The 15,967-nt window shown below is 43.2% G+C and overlaps 1 protein-coding gene across 5 annotated transcripts in view; it reads right to left on the bottom strand.

The window, feature by feature from the left end:
- The window catches only part of LOC149445722 (trafficking protein particle complex subunit 13), a 50,743-nt gene that overhangs the window by 31,789 nt on the left and 2,987 nt on the right, over positions 1-15,967 (bottom strand). Inside the window, exon 1 of one of the 5 annotated variants that reach the window (XM_089653467.1) lies at positions 11,609-12,356. The exons of the other annotated variants lie outside the window; for them this stretch is intronic. Coding sequence (XP_089509593.1) covers positions 11,609-12,341 — 733 coding nt within the window. The 5' untranslated portion in view covers positions 12,342-12,356. Of the gene's footprint in view, positions 1-11,608; positions 12,357-15,967 lie in introns of those variants that run through there. 5 annotated transcript variants of the gene reach the window in all.

Raw genomic sequence — 15,967 nt, 5'->3', positions numbered from 1 at the left:
GAAATAACTTACCGTAATGTATTGGATTGTGGGTGAGAACTTCACCACCCAGAGGAAACCCATGCAAACAAAAGAGAAAATACAAACCCAATGCACAAAAGCATGTAATCAGGCCAAGGACAGTAGCGTTGGCAGTCAAGAGCCCTGCATAATGCAGTAATAAATGAGCCCAGCACTGGTTTACACCTTGCATAATACTTTAAGTCCATGCTGACCATCCTCTCTTCTGCACAATTCATTTAGGCTACCAAGTGATACCAAAGGGAGTTAAAAAAAAAACCAGAACACCATAGGCACACACACAACCAAATCATATCAACGTGCACAGAGCAGCCCCTATCCTCCTCTTCTTGGATCCCCCGCTGGCACTCCTGGCCCTACTTTCCTGCCTCGTACCCTCAGAGCAAGCAGCTTGCTATGGGGGCACCCAAGCAGGCTTCCTCCTGAGCCTCTTGCTCTGCATGTCCATTCACACACAGAGCTACGGCTCAGACCCACCCCTCCTCTCCTCAATGGTTCCTGCTGCTGTCTCAGCCAATGATGAGGGAGAGTCCCCAGATAGCCGAGTCTCTCGTGCACATTGCTGGACCATGATGCGGTAAGAATGCCTCATAGAAAGCATAATGAATTATAGCTCACAGAATGCTTGAAGGTAAAAAAAAAAAAAAAAAAACCCTTGAGCATTTACAAACACACCTCTGGTGGGCAAAGACCTTAACCACTTGCCCTCCTGAGGATTTACCCCCCCCCCCCCCCCCTCCTCCTGACCAGGCCATTTTTTGGTTAAAGCGCTGCGTTACTTGAATTGACAATTGCGCAGTCATGCAACGCTGCACCCAAATGAAATTTACGTCCTTTTTTTCCCATGAATTGAGCTTTTTTTCAGTGGTGTTTGATTGCCTGTTCATTTTTTTACTTTTTGTGCTATAAAAAAAAAAAAAAAAAAAAAGGACTGGACAATTTTGAGAAAAAAAGAATATGTTTAACTTTTTGCTATTAACCTCCCTAGCGGTATGATTCCTTCCGAATTTTTGTGCTGAAAGCGGTACCATTTTTTTGCATGGAAATAGTTTTTTATTGTAGGCTGTAATTTTTAGGAAAATTTCCCCACAAATCATTATCACTCAATTCTGCAAGTGGTTCTGATTTACTATCGCTGTTCTCTAGCTGGTCTAAAACCGCTTTTGACGTAAAGGGACGCTTTTTGGACGCCATGGACTTTTCTAAGTTTCCAGGCAGAAAGAACAGACAAAATGCAGGCAGGGCACAGGACAAAACACTAGGGACAATATGTATGTGAAATGGGATGAAACAGCAATGTTTTACTATTTAAAATTGAAAAAAAAAAGACATTTTTTTAATTTTTTAAATTTCCCGCCGCCGCCCGTACGTCCCGACGTCACGGGGACCGGAACACAGAAGCCGGATGCCGGCATCGGCCGGAGGAGATGGCCGGGGACGCTGCAGGGGACACATCGTGGGAACGAAGGACAAGGTAAGTGCTGCAGGGACCTCCAGAGCAGCGCCGCATGGTAAGCCCGAGTGTAGCTCGGGGTTACCGCTTGTGGTATAGAAATTTTACCCCGAGCTACACTCGGGAAAACCACCAGGGAGGTTAAACATGTCCAGTAAAAAAATTTTAAATATCAAATTTTGTCATATTTAGGCCAAAATGAATTCTACTACACATCTCTGCTAAAAAAAAAAATCCCAATACGTGTACATTAATTGGTTTACGTGAACGTTATAGCGTTTACAAATGGCGGTATATATACTGGAATTTTTTTTTTTTTACTAGTAATGGCAGCGATCAGCGACTTATAGCAGGACTGCAGCAGACATTCTGACACTGAATTTTTTACCTAATGCATTATTTGCATTAAGGTAAAAAATGTTTAGGAATTAGCATCCCCCCCTCCTCTTTATCTGAGCCATCATTCGATCCAGCGCCGTGCAAGCCTGCAGCTCTTCTCTCCCCTCACTTCCATGTCTCGCTGACTTTGCCGGGGCACCAGGAACCATTGGCTCCCAGCGCTGTCAATCAAAGCCAGTGATGAGAGCGCAGGGGGTGGGGGGTGTCAATGGACGCAGCAGCAGGGCTTCGGAACGAGCATGCACAAGCCTCTTCCCATGAGGGGCACTAGACAGAGAGGAGGGTCCAGAAGCACCAGTGGGGGACCTGAGAAGAGGAGGTGCATAGAGTAGGTAAGTATAGACATGTTTTTGTTTTTTTTTCAAAAACATAATTACCTTTAAAATTGCTTTAAATGGCCTAAATAAAGAAAACCCAGATCTAGAAGATTTTGCCACTATTTGATCTCCATCTGTTGTGTATTTTCAAGAAAACTGTACTGAAAACATGTGGGCTACCAATGCTGACCCCCTTCACCCCCCCAATGGTCAGTAAAATGTCAGTTGTCTGACAATACATTAAAGCGGACTTCCAGCCATTTTTGTGTTAATTAAAAGTCAGCAGCTACAGTTTTTTAATAAACACACAGCTTACAGCTTCACAGCCTGCTGCCCACTGCGCATGAGCAATTTGCGCTGCGCCTCCTGATTGGTCCAGCAGTTTTCTGGGCCCTGTGAAAGTTCCCAGGAGACTGTGGGAAAATGGAGGGGGCTGAACTTCTGGCTTACTTCACCGAGGAGAACTGAGCCGGAAGTGGGAGCGGGTACCTGTCAAATACAAGTATCTGCTCCCCCCCAAAAGGTGCCAAATATGGCAGTGGAGGAAGGGGGGGAGGAGGAGGCAAATAAGCGGAGCTTTCGCTTTTGAGTGGAACACTGCTGTCCTAGAACACGTATGCAGCCAGAGTAGCTGAAAGTGAAGCCATGTACTTGGCATGTGCTAAAGCCATTGAATCAGGACAGCCAGGCAAGTAGAAGTTTCTGAAGGAGAGTTCCACAATGGACAGTGGTTGTCCATCTATTCTTTGTGAAGGCATTTTTTAATACTAAAAAGGGTAAACCTAGATTGTAAGCTCCGAGGAGCAGGGCCCTCCTATCCCTCTTGTATTGAACTGCATTGTTGCTGTATTGTCTCCGTTATATTGTAAAGCGCTGAGCAAACTGTTGGCGCTATATAAATCCTGTATAATAATAATAAACAATTCTGTCACCTAGATATACTGGACTGCATTTATTGAACCATTTGGTAATGTACCATGTAAACAGGTTTACAAGTTCTACTTTATTTTTACATAAACAATGGTGTCAGTGAGCGGCCCTATATCTTGTGCTCAGTTAGGCTGCTTTCTGCTACATCTTCAGCTGTTCAACACAAACAGAACATTGACTGCATTCTGACAGCTGCTATAAAGAAACCATTGTTTGAATTGTGCAAAAAAATAAAAATTGTTAATCTGCCTCACCTTGGCAATAGAATCCTAAAAGGTTTGAAACAATGGTTCGAGCAGATCTAAACCTGAGAATACAAATGTAATATAATTGCAGCTTACCATACCCTGATGTGGTGGGAGTATTCGTTTTCATTTTCAGGGCTTTTTTTCCTTTATATTGATCCTGTGCATAACACTAGCTCTTCATGTCTACGCTGTTTTCTCCACTAGGTCTATGGTGGCAACCATGGCTGTCTTACAGACTGGACTGCAAACATGTCTGCCTTTGTCCTTCACCATTAGTCAGTGAACTTAGTATTTTGTACAATAAAAGATGAGGCTTTTATGCTCACAGGAAGTGACAGGGACATTGCATTTCTGGAAGGATCAACAGGTATTTTCTGTAGTTTGTGGAAATGTTGATAGTCATGATAGGGAAAACAAACGTGACCACCACAAGGACTGGTAAGCTGCAATATACAGCTGTGAAAAAATGCTGTAAATTAAGAACGTTTTCAGAAATAGAAGTGGTGATAGTTTATTTTTTAGCAATTCACAAAATGGAAAGTAAGTGAAATCAAATCAATATTTGGTGTGACCACCCTTTGCCTTCAAATCATCAATTCTTCTAGGTACATTTGCACACAGTTTTTGAAGGAACTCGGCAGGTAGGTTGTTCCAAACACCTTGGAAAACTAACCACAGATCTTCTGTGGATTAAGGCTACCTCAAATCCTTCTGTCTCCATGATGTTGAGATCAGGGCTCTGCGGGGTCCAAACCATCACTTCCAGGACTCCTTGTTCTTCTTTACACCCAAGATAGTTCCTAATGACATTGGCTGTATGTTTGGGGCCGTTGTCCTGCTGCAGAATAAAGTTGGGGCCAATCACACGCCTCCCTGATTGCATGGCATGATGGGTAACTATCTGCAAGTATTTCTCAGCAATGAGGACCCATTGATCCTGACCAACTTTCCAACTCCATTTGCAGAAATGCAGCCCCGAACTTGCAAGGAACCTCCACCATGCTTCACTGCTGCCTGGAGACATTCATTATTGTACCACTTCCCAGGGAGGCGTGTGATTTGCCCCAATTTATTCTGTAGCAGGTCAATGTCAACCCCAAACATGCAGCAAATGTCATTAAGAACTATCTTCAGTGTAAAGAAGAACAAGGAGTCCTGGAAGCGATGGTTTGGCCCCCACAGAGCCCTGATCTCAACATCACTGATGTGGGATTACATGGAGACAGAAGGATTTGAGGTAGCCTACATCCACAGAAGATCTGTGGTAAGTTCTCCAAGATGTTTGGAACAACCTACCTCCTGCCAATTTCATTCAAAAACTGTGTGCAAATGTACCTAGAAAAATTGATTAGCCTGGGTTCACACTAGTGCGGTGTGGCATATTGCATGTGATGCACACAGGAACCGCAGCGCATTCCTGTGCAAATCACATGCCAATTCTGTGCGGTGAGATTTGAGCCATACATTTTGTATGGCTCAAATCACACTGTATCTGCACCAAAAAGGCGCAGGACCCTTTTTTGGTCCGCACTAGAATCGTATCGCATGGGTATTCATACCTATGCGATCCGATTCTGCACATCGCACTGCGTTTTGTGGACCGATTTTGGGGTGTTGCTAACATAAAACACACCCGCAGCAGTTCGCATGAACGGGGTGTGATTGAGATGTGGTGCGGAATTTGCACAGAAACCGCTGCAAATTCCACACCACTTCAGTGTGAACCCAAAAGGCAAAAGGTGGTCACACCAAATATTGATTTGGTTTAGATTCCTCTTGTGTTCATTTACTTTCCATTTTGTAAATTGATAAAAAACAAAAAAAAATAAAACTACTATCACTTCCATTTCTGAAAGCATTCTTTATTTATAGCATTCAACTGCCTAAAACTATTGCACAGTCGTGTATTAGGTTTTTGTTTGGGGCTAGATACACTTTAATCCTTTATGGCAGCGGTTCTCAACCTGTGGGTCGCGACCCCTTTGGGGGTCGAACGACACTTTCACAGGGGTCGCCTAAGACCATCGGAAAACACATATTTCCGATGGCCTTAGGAACCGAGACACCGCTCCTCTATCAGTCTCCAGGTGTGGGCGGGATGACATGCCGTCCCTGTCATCTGGACACCCCCCCCCCCCCCGGATCAATCCTTCGCCGGTGATTGGCCGCCGGAACTGTAGCTCAGGAGAGGCACACAGGCGGCCAATCACCGGCGAGGAGGTGGAGCTTGGAGAGGAGGAGCCGAGCGGCACCGCGAAGATCGAGCGAGTGAAGAGGAGGAGAGTGGCCGGAGAAGGAAGACATCTGACCGGTAAGTGTCGGTACCATGGGAGAGGGAGGGAGCGAGCGAGCCCAGGCTGGAGCAGGGGTCAGCAAGGTAAGTATCATTGGTGTCAGTGGGAGGAATAGTGCCCCATCATTGGTGTCACTAATACCAACGATCGGGCACTATTCCTCCCCCCACTGACACCAACGATGGGGCACTATTCCTCCCCCCACTGACACCAACGATGGGGCACTATTCCTCCCCCCACTGACACCAACGATGGGGCACTATTCCTCCCCCCCACTGACACCAACGATGGGGCACTATTCCTCCCCCCACTGACACCAACGATGGGGCACTATTCCTCCCACCGACACCAACGATGGGGCACTATTCCTCGCACCGACACCAACGTTGGGGCACTATTCCTCCCACCGACACCAACGTTGGGGCACTATTCCTCCCACCGACACCAACGATGGGGCACTATTCCTCCCACCGACACCAACGTTGGGGCACTATTCCTCCCACCGACACCAACGTTGGGGCACTATTGCTCCCACCGACACCAATGTTGGGGCACTATTGCTCCCACCGACACCAATGTTGGGGCACTATTGCTCCCACCGACACCAATGTTGGGGCACTATTGCTCCCACCGACACCAATGTTGGGGCACTATTGCTCCCACCGACACCAATGTTGGGGCACTATTGCTCCCACTGACACCAATGTTGGGGCACTATTGCTCCCACTGACACCAATGATGAGGCACTATTCCCCCCACTGACACCAATGATGGGGCACTATTCCCCCCACTGACACCAATGATGGGGCACTATTCCCCCCACTGACACCAATGATGGGGCACTATTCCCCCCACTGACACCAATGATGGGGCACTATTCCCCCCACTGACACCAATGATGGGGCACTATTCCCCCCACTGACACCAATGATGGGGCACTATTCCCCCCACTGACACCAATGATGGGGCACTATTCCCCCCACTGACACCAATGATGGGGCACTATTCCCCCCACTGACACCAATGTTGGGGCACTATTCCCCCCACTGACACCAATGATGGGGCACTATTCCCCCCACTGACACCAATGATGGGGCACTATTCCCCCCACTGACACCAATGATGGGGCACTATTCCCCCCACTGACACCAATGATGGGGCACTATTCCTCCCACTGACACCAATGATGGGGCACTATTCCTCCCACTGACACCAATGATGGGGCACTATTCCCCCCACTGACACCAATGATGGGGCACTATTCCCCCCACTGACACCAATGATGGGGCACTATTCCCCCCACTGACACCAATGATGGGGCACTATTCCCCCCACTGACACCAATGATGGGGCACTATTCCCCCCACTGACACCAATGATGGGGCACTATTCCCCCCACTGACACCAATGATGGGGCACTATTCCCCCCACTGACACCAATGATGGGGCACTATTCCCCCCCACTGACACCAATGATGGGGCACTATTCCTTCCACTGACACCAATGATGGGGCACTATTCCCCCCCACTGACACCAATGATGGGGCACTATTCCTTCCACTGACACCAATGATGGGGCACTATTCCCCCCCACTGACACCAATGATGGGGCCCTATTCCTTCCACTGACACCAATGATGGGGCACTATTCCCCCCCACTGACACCAATGATGGAGCACTATTCCCCCCACTGACACCAATGATGGGGCACTATTCCCCCCACTGACACCAATGATGGGGCACTATTCCCCCCACTGACACCAATGATGGGGCACTATTCCCCCCACTGACACCAATGATGGGGCACTATTCCCCCCACTGACACCAATGATGGGGCACCATTCCTCCCACTGACACCTATGATGGGGCACTATTCCTCCCACTGACACCAATGATGGGGCACTATTCCTCCCACTGATACTAATGATGGGGCACTATTCCTCCCACTGATACCAATGATGGGGTACTATTCCTCCCATTGACATCAGTGATGGGACACTATTCCTCCCACTGACACCAATGACGTGGCACTACTCCTCCCACTGCAAAATTACAGTTATGAAGTAGCAACGAAAATAATTTTATGGTTGGGGGTCACCACAACATGAGGAACTGTATTAAGGGGTCGCGGCATTAGAAAGGTTGAGAACCACTGCTTTATGGCAAGTAACCTTCACCTTGTGCCTGCAGTTCTCTTTATATTTCATAATAAATAGGTTGCACATGCAGACGACCAGTACTGGGAAGTGGGCAACTAGTAAAAGTAAAATGGCTTGAGATGCTTTTTTGTGATAGGAAAGCAAGAAAGGACTCCATCACAGGAGATAGAGAAGTAATAAGACAAGCTCCTTTCTATCTACAGACTGTTGCTGCACAGACAGAAAGCTTTGTCACCTTTCCATTTCTAAAACTGAAAAAGCATGAACTCTAGGTCTGCATATTAACCAAAATTGTGTTCTCATTTGCCTTACACATGATTGGGTATTCAAGTGAATATAAACTGGATTTTTTTTTAGCACACAACCAGGTATTCATTAACATTCACTTTGCAAAGAAAACCACTCCTGTTCCTTTAAAATCATTCTCTGTGTTTACATATTAAAATGTTGTTAAGATCTGCATAAACTGTCGGCACTATATAAATCCTGTATAATAATAATAATAATAATCTAAATACTGAATTCCATACACAGAAATCTAATTTGAGATTTAATTGTCTTTATTAAAAAATTTTAAAAGTAAATGTTCTAATATACAGATTACATGCAAAGTCAAAAGCAAGTAAAAAATGAGTCATCCTTTTTATTAAAAAAGCAAAACAAAAAAAAAAAAAAAAAAAAAAAAACACAAAAAAAATGTTTTAAATCATTAAAAAACAAAATATGTGAATTAATATGGTATTATAAAAGTAAAAATACAGGACGGGTAAAGGCAGTCTTCACACCACCACCCTGCAAATCCTGCCAAATGACTACTAGCATGTTAGCTGAATGAAAAAACTATTGGTGCTCTTTGGTCCTTTGCGTATTAAAAATGCAAAAATGGCAAAGAATGAATCTTTTCTAATGACTACAAATAATAGAAGAAAGCAAAAGGTGCAACATGTACAGGCTAACAAAAATAAAACAGATCTTTTGCTGTCTGTTCTAACCCTTCCCACATGTGTATATGACTGTAAAAAAAAACAAAAGCAAAAAAAAACCCCTTAAAATCAATTTTAAAAAATATTCAAAAGTGAATTCATATATTTTTTCATATATTATAAACTTCACACTGCAAATGACAGGTTTTAAACTGCTCACACACATATCTAATAATAATAATAATAATAATAATAATAATAAATAATAATAAAAAAGCAAACAATCACATTTAAAAAAAAAAAGTCACAGTGTGAAACTATTCATTGCTTCAAAATGCCTTCCAAAAGTTCCATTCCAGTGAATATCAAACATAATTACAGCACTTTCAAAAACATTTTTTTTCAGAATGTGGTTTACAAAATGTGGTCTATTTAGCCAATATGCTATGTTTAAGAGTAAAAAAAAAAAACCATGTAAAATGATTTATCAAATATGTATTTTTAATGATTTCTATAATCTTAAAAGCATAATATAAAATTGATGTGTTTTTAAATTTAAATGCTGTCCGCAGGACAGGGATGAAATCTAACCACAGAAGTAAAAATGCTTTAAAAGAGAAGTATGGCCAACGCTTTTGGCCATACTTCTTTTCTGGGTCACAGGAGTGCTCTTATGACTCAGAATCGGCTAAAGCCCACTCAGCATGCGGCCAAGTCTGATCCAGACACTCCTGCTCCAACCCCTCCAGAGCCCAGCACTCCAGTGAGTGCCAGAGGGGCAGAGCAGAGAGCAGTGACTGACAGACACTGCTCTCTGCTCAGAGCTGACTGAGAACTGACCTGTCACATGACTGCTGCTCTTGGGCTTAGTGCCAGAATGGAGGCGAGTAAGTGTGTTAATACATGTAAATATGTATTAATATGTAAATACAGTTTAAACAACCTGTACCAATGTGTTATAGTGACTTCATCCTGATGTTGTCAATTTCCTCATGGAGGATAAAGTAGACCTAGCAGGTAATAGGAAGTATGAAGGATAAAAAAAACAAAAAAAAACAAAAAAAAACACAGGACTGAAGTGCATCTCTTCTATAGAAAATACAGCTTCGGGCTCTGTGCATGGAAGGTTATATGTCTGAAAGCCTAGGCCCTTGGTCATGTCTCACTGCTAGAAAAAGATTTACTGAACCCAAAGAGCTTCCTGCGCTGCCACTAAACCCCCCCAAAAAACCCCCAAAACCCAGGAATGGCTGCTAGCACCTGACTATATAACCAGGCGGCAAAACCAATAGAACAAAAAAGTGCAGCGCTAATCCTATGTATAATAAAAACAACTAAATAATATTAGTCCACACAAAAGAATAAAGGTGAAAAACATGAAAGCCAAAGAAAGATGTGTCGACAAATATGTGATCATAGATCCAATAATATATAACAGGACCTGAGGAAGTCACGTGACCCATGACGCAACGCGTAGGACGGAGGTGTGGTAACGTCAGTTCCGGCGTGGATGGCAGCTGCCATCTTGCTACACCCATGCAAGTACACCCTGAGTGTTCTGTGCTGATGTTGAAGCTTTTGGGTCTGCAGGCCCTTTTTATTCATTGTAAGTGGGTATTTGGCATTTGTTACCTGTAATAAATTGTTAAACTTACTACACTATGGAAGTCCATTTCTCTTACCTCTTTATGAGGATCTTTTGAGAGGCTATCCAATTTACCAGCTAGGAGGGGGGATACCACCACTGTTGCTAACAGTTCCTGGATTACTGCAAAAAACCCAAATAGGATTTAGGCCACTCTGCTGAGTGCTGGCTTTATGTGTTTTAGCCCTTAGGGGGTCGCAGCGTGGAGGTGAGTGGGCATGCTAGCCGATGGTGGATACATTTGTTAAGTTGATCACTGTATCTGTTACCCATCAAGTTGTACACGGAATCATATCAATGGATCCTTCACAAAATTATTTTGGACTCTACACCTTTGTCAGTTTTCACTGTTGTGGCATTTTTTGTCAGCTTTTTTTTATACGTTGGTTATATGTTATTTTTTCACTCTTCCCATTAGTCGTGATTTACTTACTTTATTGCCCAACACATTTTGGTTTTTGTCCGATGTGTTTCTGGATGCATTTATGATCATGTTTTTGCTCCTACGTTTTCACGTTTATGGTTCCAAGTGATTTTATATTTATTTGTTCACCTGTGTTTCTTTCACACTTCTCTGTTTTTTACCATATGTATACGAGTAGTGCAGCACCCTTATTTATTCAGTTTTTCATTATTGCTTAGTTGGGTGTTTCATAGTGTAGTAAGTTTAACAATTTATTACAGGTAACAAATGCCAAATACCCACTTACAATGAATAAAAAGGGCCTGCAGACCCAAAAGCTTCAACATCAGCACAGAACACTCAGGGTGTACTTGCATGGGTGTAGCAAGATGGCAGCTGCCATCCACGCCGGAACTGACGTTACCACACCTCCGTCCTACGCGTTGCGTCATGGGTCACGTGACTTCCTCAGGTCCTGTTATATATTATTGGATCTATGATCACATATTTGTCGACACATCTTTCTTTGGCTTTCATGTTTTTCACCTTTATTCTTTTGGTTTGTTTTTGTGTGGACTAATATTATTTAGTTGTTTTTATTATACATAGGATTAGCACAACACATTTTTGTTCTAGTAGAAAAAGATTTAGATTTCAGAGTTCAGATTGGCTGATCCTTTTTTTTTTCTACCAGTAAATAAAAAAAAACAAAAAAACAAACAAACATACAATTGTCTAGGGGCTATGACTTTTGCAACAAGTTAATAGTTTCTATGTGTTATTTAAATCAACCCCAATGTTTTGGTGATTACAAACTAAAAATTGTCCCATGCTTACGTACAGACAAATCAATTTTACCAGAGAGCTTCAGTTCTGACCTAACCAAGGTGCCAATATGCTCACAATAACGCAAGTCGCAGAATATCCATATCTGGTTTATATCTCTCTGAATCGTGGCATTACAGCTCGGAAGAACCTCATCTCTTAGCAATCGACTCAGTTTCCTCCAAACCTCTTCCAGCGGTAAAGTTCCACAATCTGATGGTAAAATTGTCCATCTTCCTCTGTGGAAGATATTCAGATTAAGTTTATCCAAGATGACTTTTAGTTCTTCAGATGGCTGGATAACAGTGTCTCCCCTCCTGGCTCTCTGTCTACATATACTCCAAGTCCTGAACTGGGTATTCCCACATGAAACATTTTCATTCACAGCCACAGGACAGCAAGTGAAGTCGTTGGATGAAACAATTTGCTGGTTATCGGCATGAACATTTGTTTTGAACTCTAGCAGGCCAGGAGTCGGATCACAGTACAAAAAGGACTCCAGATGGAGAGGATCGAAAGGACTATGATCTGTGTTTGAACGGAAATCACTTGGCACTGGAGGACATCTTTGAGGCTTCAGAATAAAGCTGGTTATGTAATGTGGAAACCAAGGAGCAAACTTCGGCAGGTGTCGGGCAGGAAAATCTTCCAACGAGCCAGCACATAATGTCTGTAGATTCTCTGGTGTAGTTTCTGATGGACGATAGTGCAATACAACTTCCATTTCAGAGAGCAAAAACTCCAAAGTCCCACAACTCTTCCACCTGCCAGGAAATGTTAACTTCTCAGGTTGTCTGCCACTGAAAGCATGGATACTGCTGAAGTTATGTCATGAGCTCACTCAGCCTGATCTACATCATGCGTTGTTTTCTAGTAGATTCTTTGGAAACAAAATACAGTTTCAATATTCCTGTCCCCAGCCGTTAAAATAGTTGAAGTAATATATCTGATATACATGCCAAAGGTTGCAGTAATTTCCAGATTGTTTTCACTTCAAATAGTCATAGAAATGTAGAAGGATCACTTTGAATCTCCAACAGTCTGAATTCCACATCATCATCCCATATTATATGGACCTAAAGTAGAAGTATTGTACATAACTGTTGGGAGGATGAATATCTTAGCTGCACATTACTAAGGTCAAGAACTTACAGTCTAGGTTCACATCTGTACAGGTGGTGTGGCTCACATTTGAATGGGCTACTTTGCCTGCGTTTCCCGCAGGAAAAAAGTCCCTGACCCTTTTATGAAAACATGCTTGCACCGAATTAATAGCAGCCCAGCATATCTGCTAAAGTATATCATGTTTGGGATGCAGGAACACATGCAATATACACACTCATACCTGAAATACTGTGACTCTTAAAGTGGTTGTAAACCTCAGACATGAAATCTGAACAAAGCTCATACTTCTATAGTGATTTTAATAGAGCAGTGATTTTGGTCTCCTGCTCTCTCTCTCTCCAAGGTATACCTATGAAAAACGTATTGGAATTGCATTACATCTGAACACATGACCATTTCCCATACGGTTCCTATTCAACTCTATGAGCCTCAAATTCGGTTCGCACAGCTCCAAACTTTCACAAAATCCTTTTTCAAATCGCACTGTGGCTGGACTGCATATATATGAATGCACTCCATAAGAAAACATTTTAATTCTCATGTCATGCAAATCCCTGCAGTTCAAAATGCATCTAAAAATGTATCTGTGTGAAAAGGGGATCAGTGTTCCTCTGTTGTCAGTATGAGTCACTTCTGACACCAAGAAGTAAAAAGGTGACAGGGGAGGGTCCTCCAACACACTGTAGAGTGTACAACTGCAGCTCCCCACCACCTGCTTTGTAAGTCTGTAAGAACCTTTACCATCTGAGTTTTACAGCGATGTACACGACAAATGGCTGTAAATAAATAGATACAACTTTAAGAGGATTTGTTGTATCTCTGTGTATCACCCGAGGCCAGGTGCAGGCAAGGGTTTACAACCACTTTAAGCCATCATCATGATTTGTGTAAATACAATTCAAGTGTTGTAAGAAAGAAAAAAAAAAATTCTTAAAGGGTAAGTTCACCTTAAAAATAAATGCACTTTTTTTTTTCAGGTACAAAAAAAAATTGCATTTATTTGCTGTAAAGCATTGCACCTATAATCATTAGATTGTGGGTGCAATATAGGGCTCTTGCAGACTGTCTGTGTTGTTGTCTGCCTGTAACGTTGATACGGGCAGGCAGTTACTGAAAGATAGGAAGATCAATGAACTACCTAGAGTACTCCTCAGCACCCTGGTAGTTCATTGAGAACTACAAGTCATCCGCTGCAAAGGTATTTGTAGTTCAATAATGCATAGAACACTGTGAATGAATGATGTGCTTGTGTGGGTGGAGCCCCGCCTGGCCGTGCTCCTTGGATTTTGACAGCGGGTGCAGGGAAAGGATCCCTGGTTGCTCTCACAGAGAGGAAGAAGGAGCAGACAGATGCAAAGATGTTACATGTTCCACCCTAAATATGTTCACAAAGGTGAACCTATCCTTTAAAAGTCATAGTTTCTGAGGAACAAAGAAGGTAGGAAGCAGTGCAAGTCATTTATGGTGTGAGAGCTACTTTGAAAGTTTGAAAAAAGAATAGAAATAAAAAGGCTTAAAGGCCAAGGAGCACACAACTTAAAAAAAAATCCCCAATAATAATGCATCTCCCCTCCTCTAATTCCCCCTCGGATGGCCTTCTACTTCTCTTTTAGGCCCCATGCACACAGGATACTTTGCAGACTCTCCTAGAAGTCTTCCCTCCTGGCAGTAGCTCTTTGGCAGAAAAAAAGCCTGATGCTTGTAAAAGTGTATAAAACTTTTACAAGCTTTTAGGCGCGTTTACAGGCGTCAAGAGCTTGGATGTTAATTCATTTCAATGGCCAAAATAATAATTTATTCTAGCTATTAAAATTAATACACCCTCAAATGCTAAACGTGCCTAGCATTTAGATGCATTTAGACGTGTCAAGCGGTTTTTCTGCCAAAACCCTGATGATCCTGGACATACTGGCAGTGGTCTTTTTTTGTACTGCCTCTAAAAGCTCCTACCACTAAATGCTGCTAACTGCCCATGTGTACATGGACACATACGCTAACATGCCGGGGAGTTCAGAGGCAGGAAAAAAAAACCCAAGACAAAAAACAAAGAAAAAAAAACAAAACAAAAAAACCTGATGTCCCTAGAAGCAGCTGCAAAAAAACATCCAGTGTGCACGAGGCCTTACTCTTACCTGTCTATCCCTTTCCCTCCCAGCTGGGCGTACCAACTTCCTACCAGCTTTTCAAACATTACCATCCCCCATAGGATACTATGCTTTCCTGAACAACTTAATCGAATCCTGCAGAGCACACTTTGTTGTGTTCATTTCCAGCTCATAAAGTGGTGCGATAAACCCAAAAAGAAAATTATTGTAAGCCATCTTTGCCACACCCATCTGTTTCATGGTATTACATTACTTGTGTAGGATACACTGTTTCAATTCTCCATATTGTTTTGTTCATTGTGAAACAGATTTGCAGATACTTTTTGTAGCTTCCCATTTGCATTGTAGATTACAAATCTTTGAATAAAAACAAACTGAAAGAAAATCATTACTGGGCCTAGGTGGGGAGGGGACAGGGTAAAGGACAGACATATGGCTCACCAACTATATTCTCCGGGACGTGCCAGCCCGTCTATTGCTAGCCTAAATGAGCAGTTTGGAAAATCCCCCACTTGGAGGTTAAAGCAGAGTTCCACCCAAAAGTAGAAGCTCTGCTTGGCTGCCTTCTCCCCCCCTTCACTGCCACATTTGGCACTTCTTTGGTGGGAAGCAGTTACCCTCTCCCACTTTTGGCTCAATTCACCGTGGCAAACTGAGCCGGGAGTTCGGCCCTCCTTCTAAACCCTGCAGTCTTCTGGGACACTTCACAAATCCCAGAAGACTGCCAGACTATTCAGGATGCGCAGCACGACTCGCACATGCGCAGTGGGCACACGGCTGTGAATTCGCAATCTGTCACAGCCGGGTGCCTACAGTTCAGATGCCGGTGCAGGAGGAGAAGAGGGAGAGACGTTACGGCGTGGGTGAGCACATTCTGGGACAAGTGAGTGTGTGGTTATTAAAAGTCAGCAGCTACAGTTTTTGTAGATGCTGCTTTTTAATAAACACAAAAACGATTGGAACTCCGCTTTAACAACCAGAAATTGTATAATCACAGATCTGAAAAACACTGGCAACAGCATGTCCAAAAGAAGAAACCCAACACAACATGTAGGGTAACAGATCATCGCACCACACCAAAAAAATAGGTATTGGTAATTGATATCAGCGAGTACTTGAG

This window comes from Staurois parvus, unplaced genomic scaffold, assembly GCF_062004578.1.
Source record: "Staurois parvus isolate SC_StPar_1 unplaced genomic scaffold, SC_StPar_1.0 ptg000714l, whole genome shotgun sequence".
NCBI classification, from domain to species: domain Eukaryota; kingdom Metazoa; phylum Chordata; class Amphibia; order Anura; family Ranidae; genus Staurois; species Staurois parvus.
Note: the sequence above shows the minus strand (reverse complement) of the source record. Positions and strands in the feature narration are given on the sequence as shown.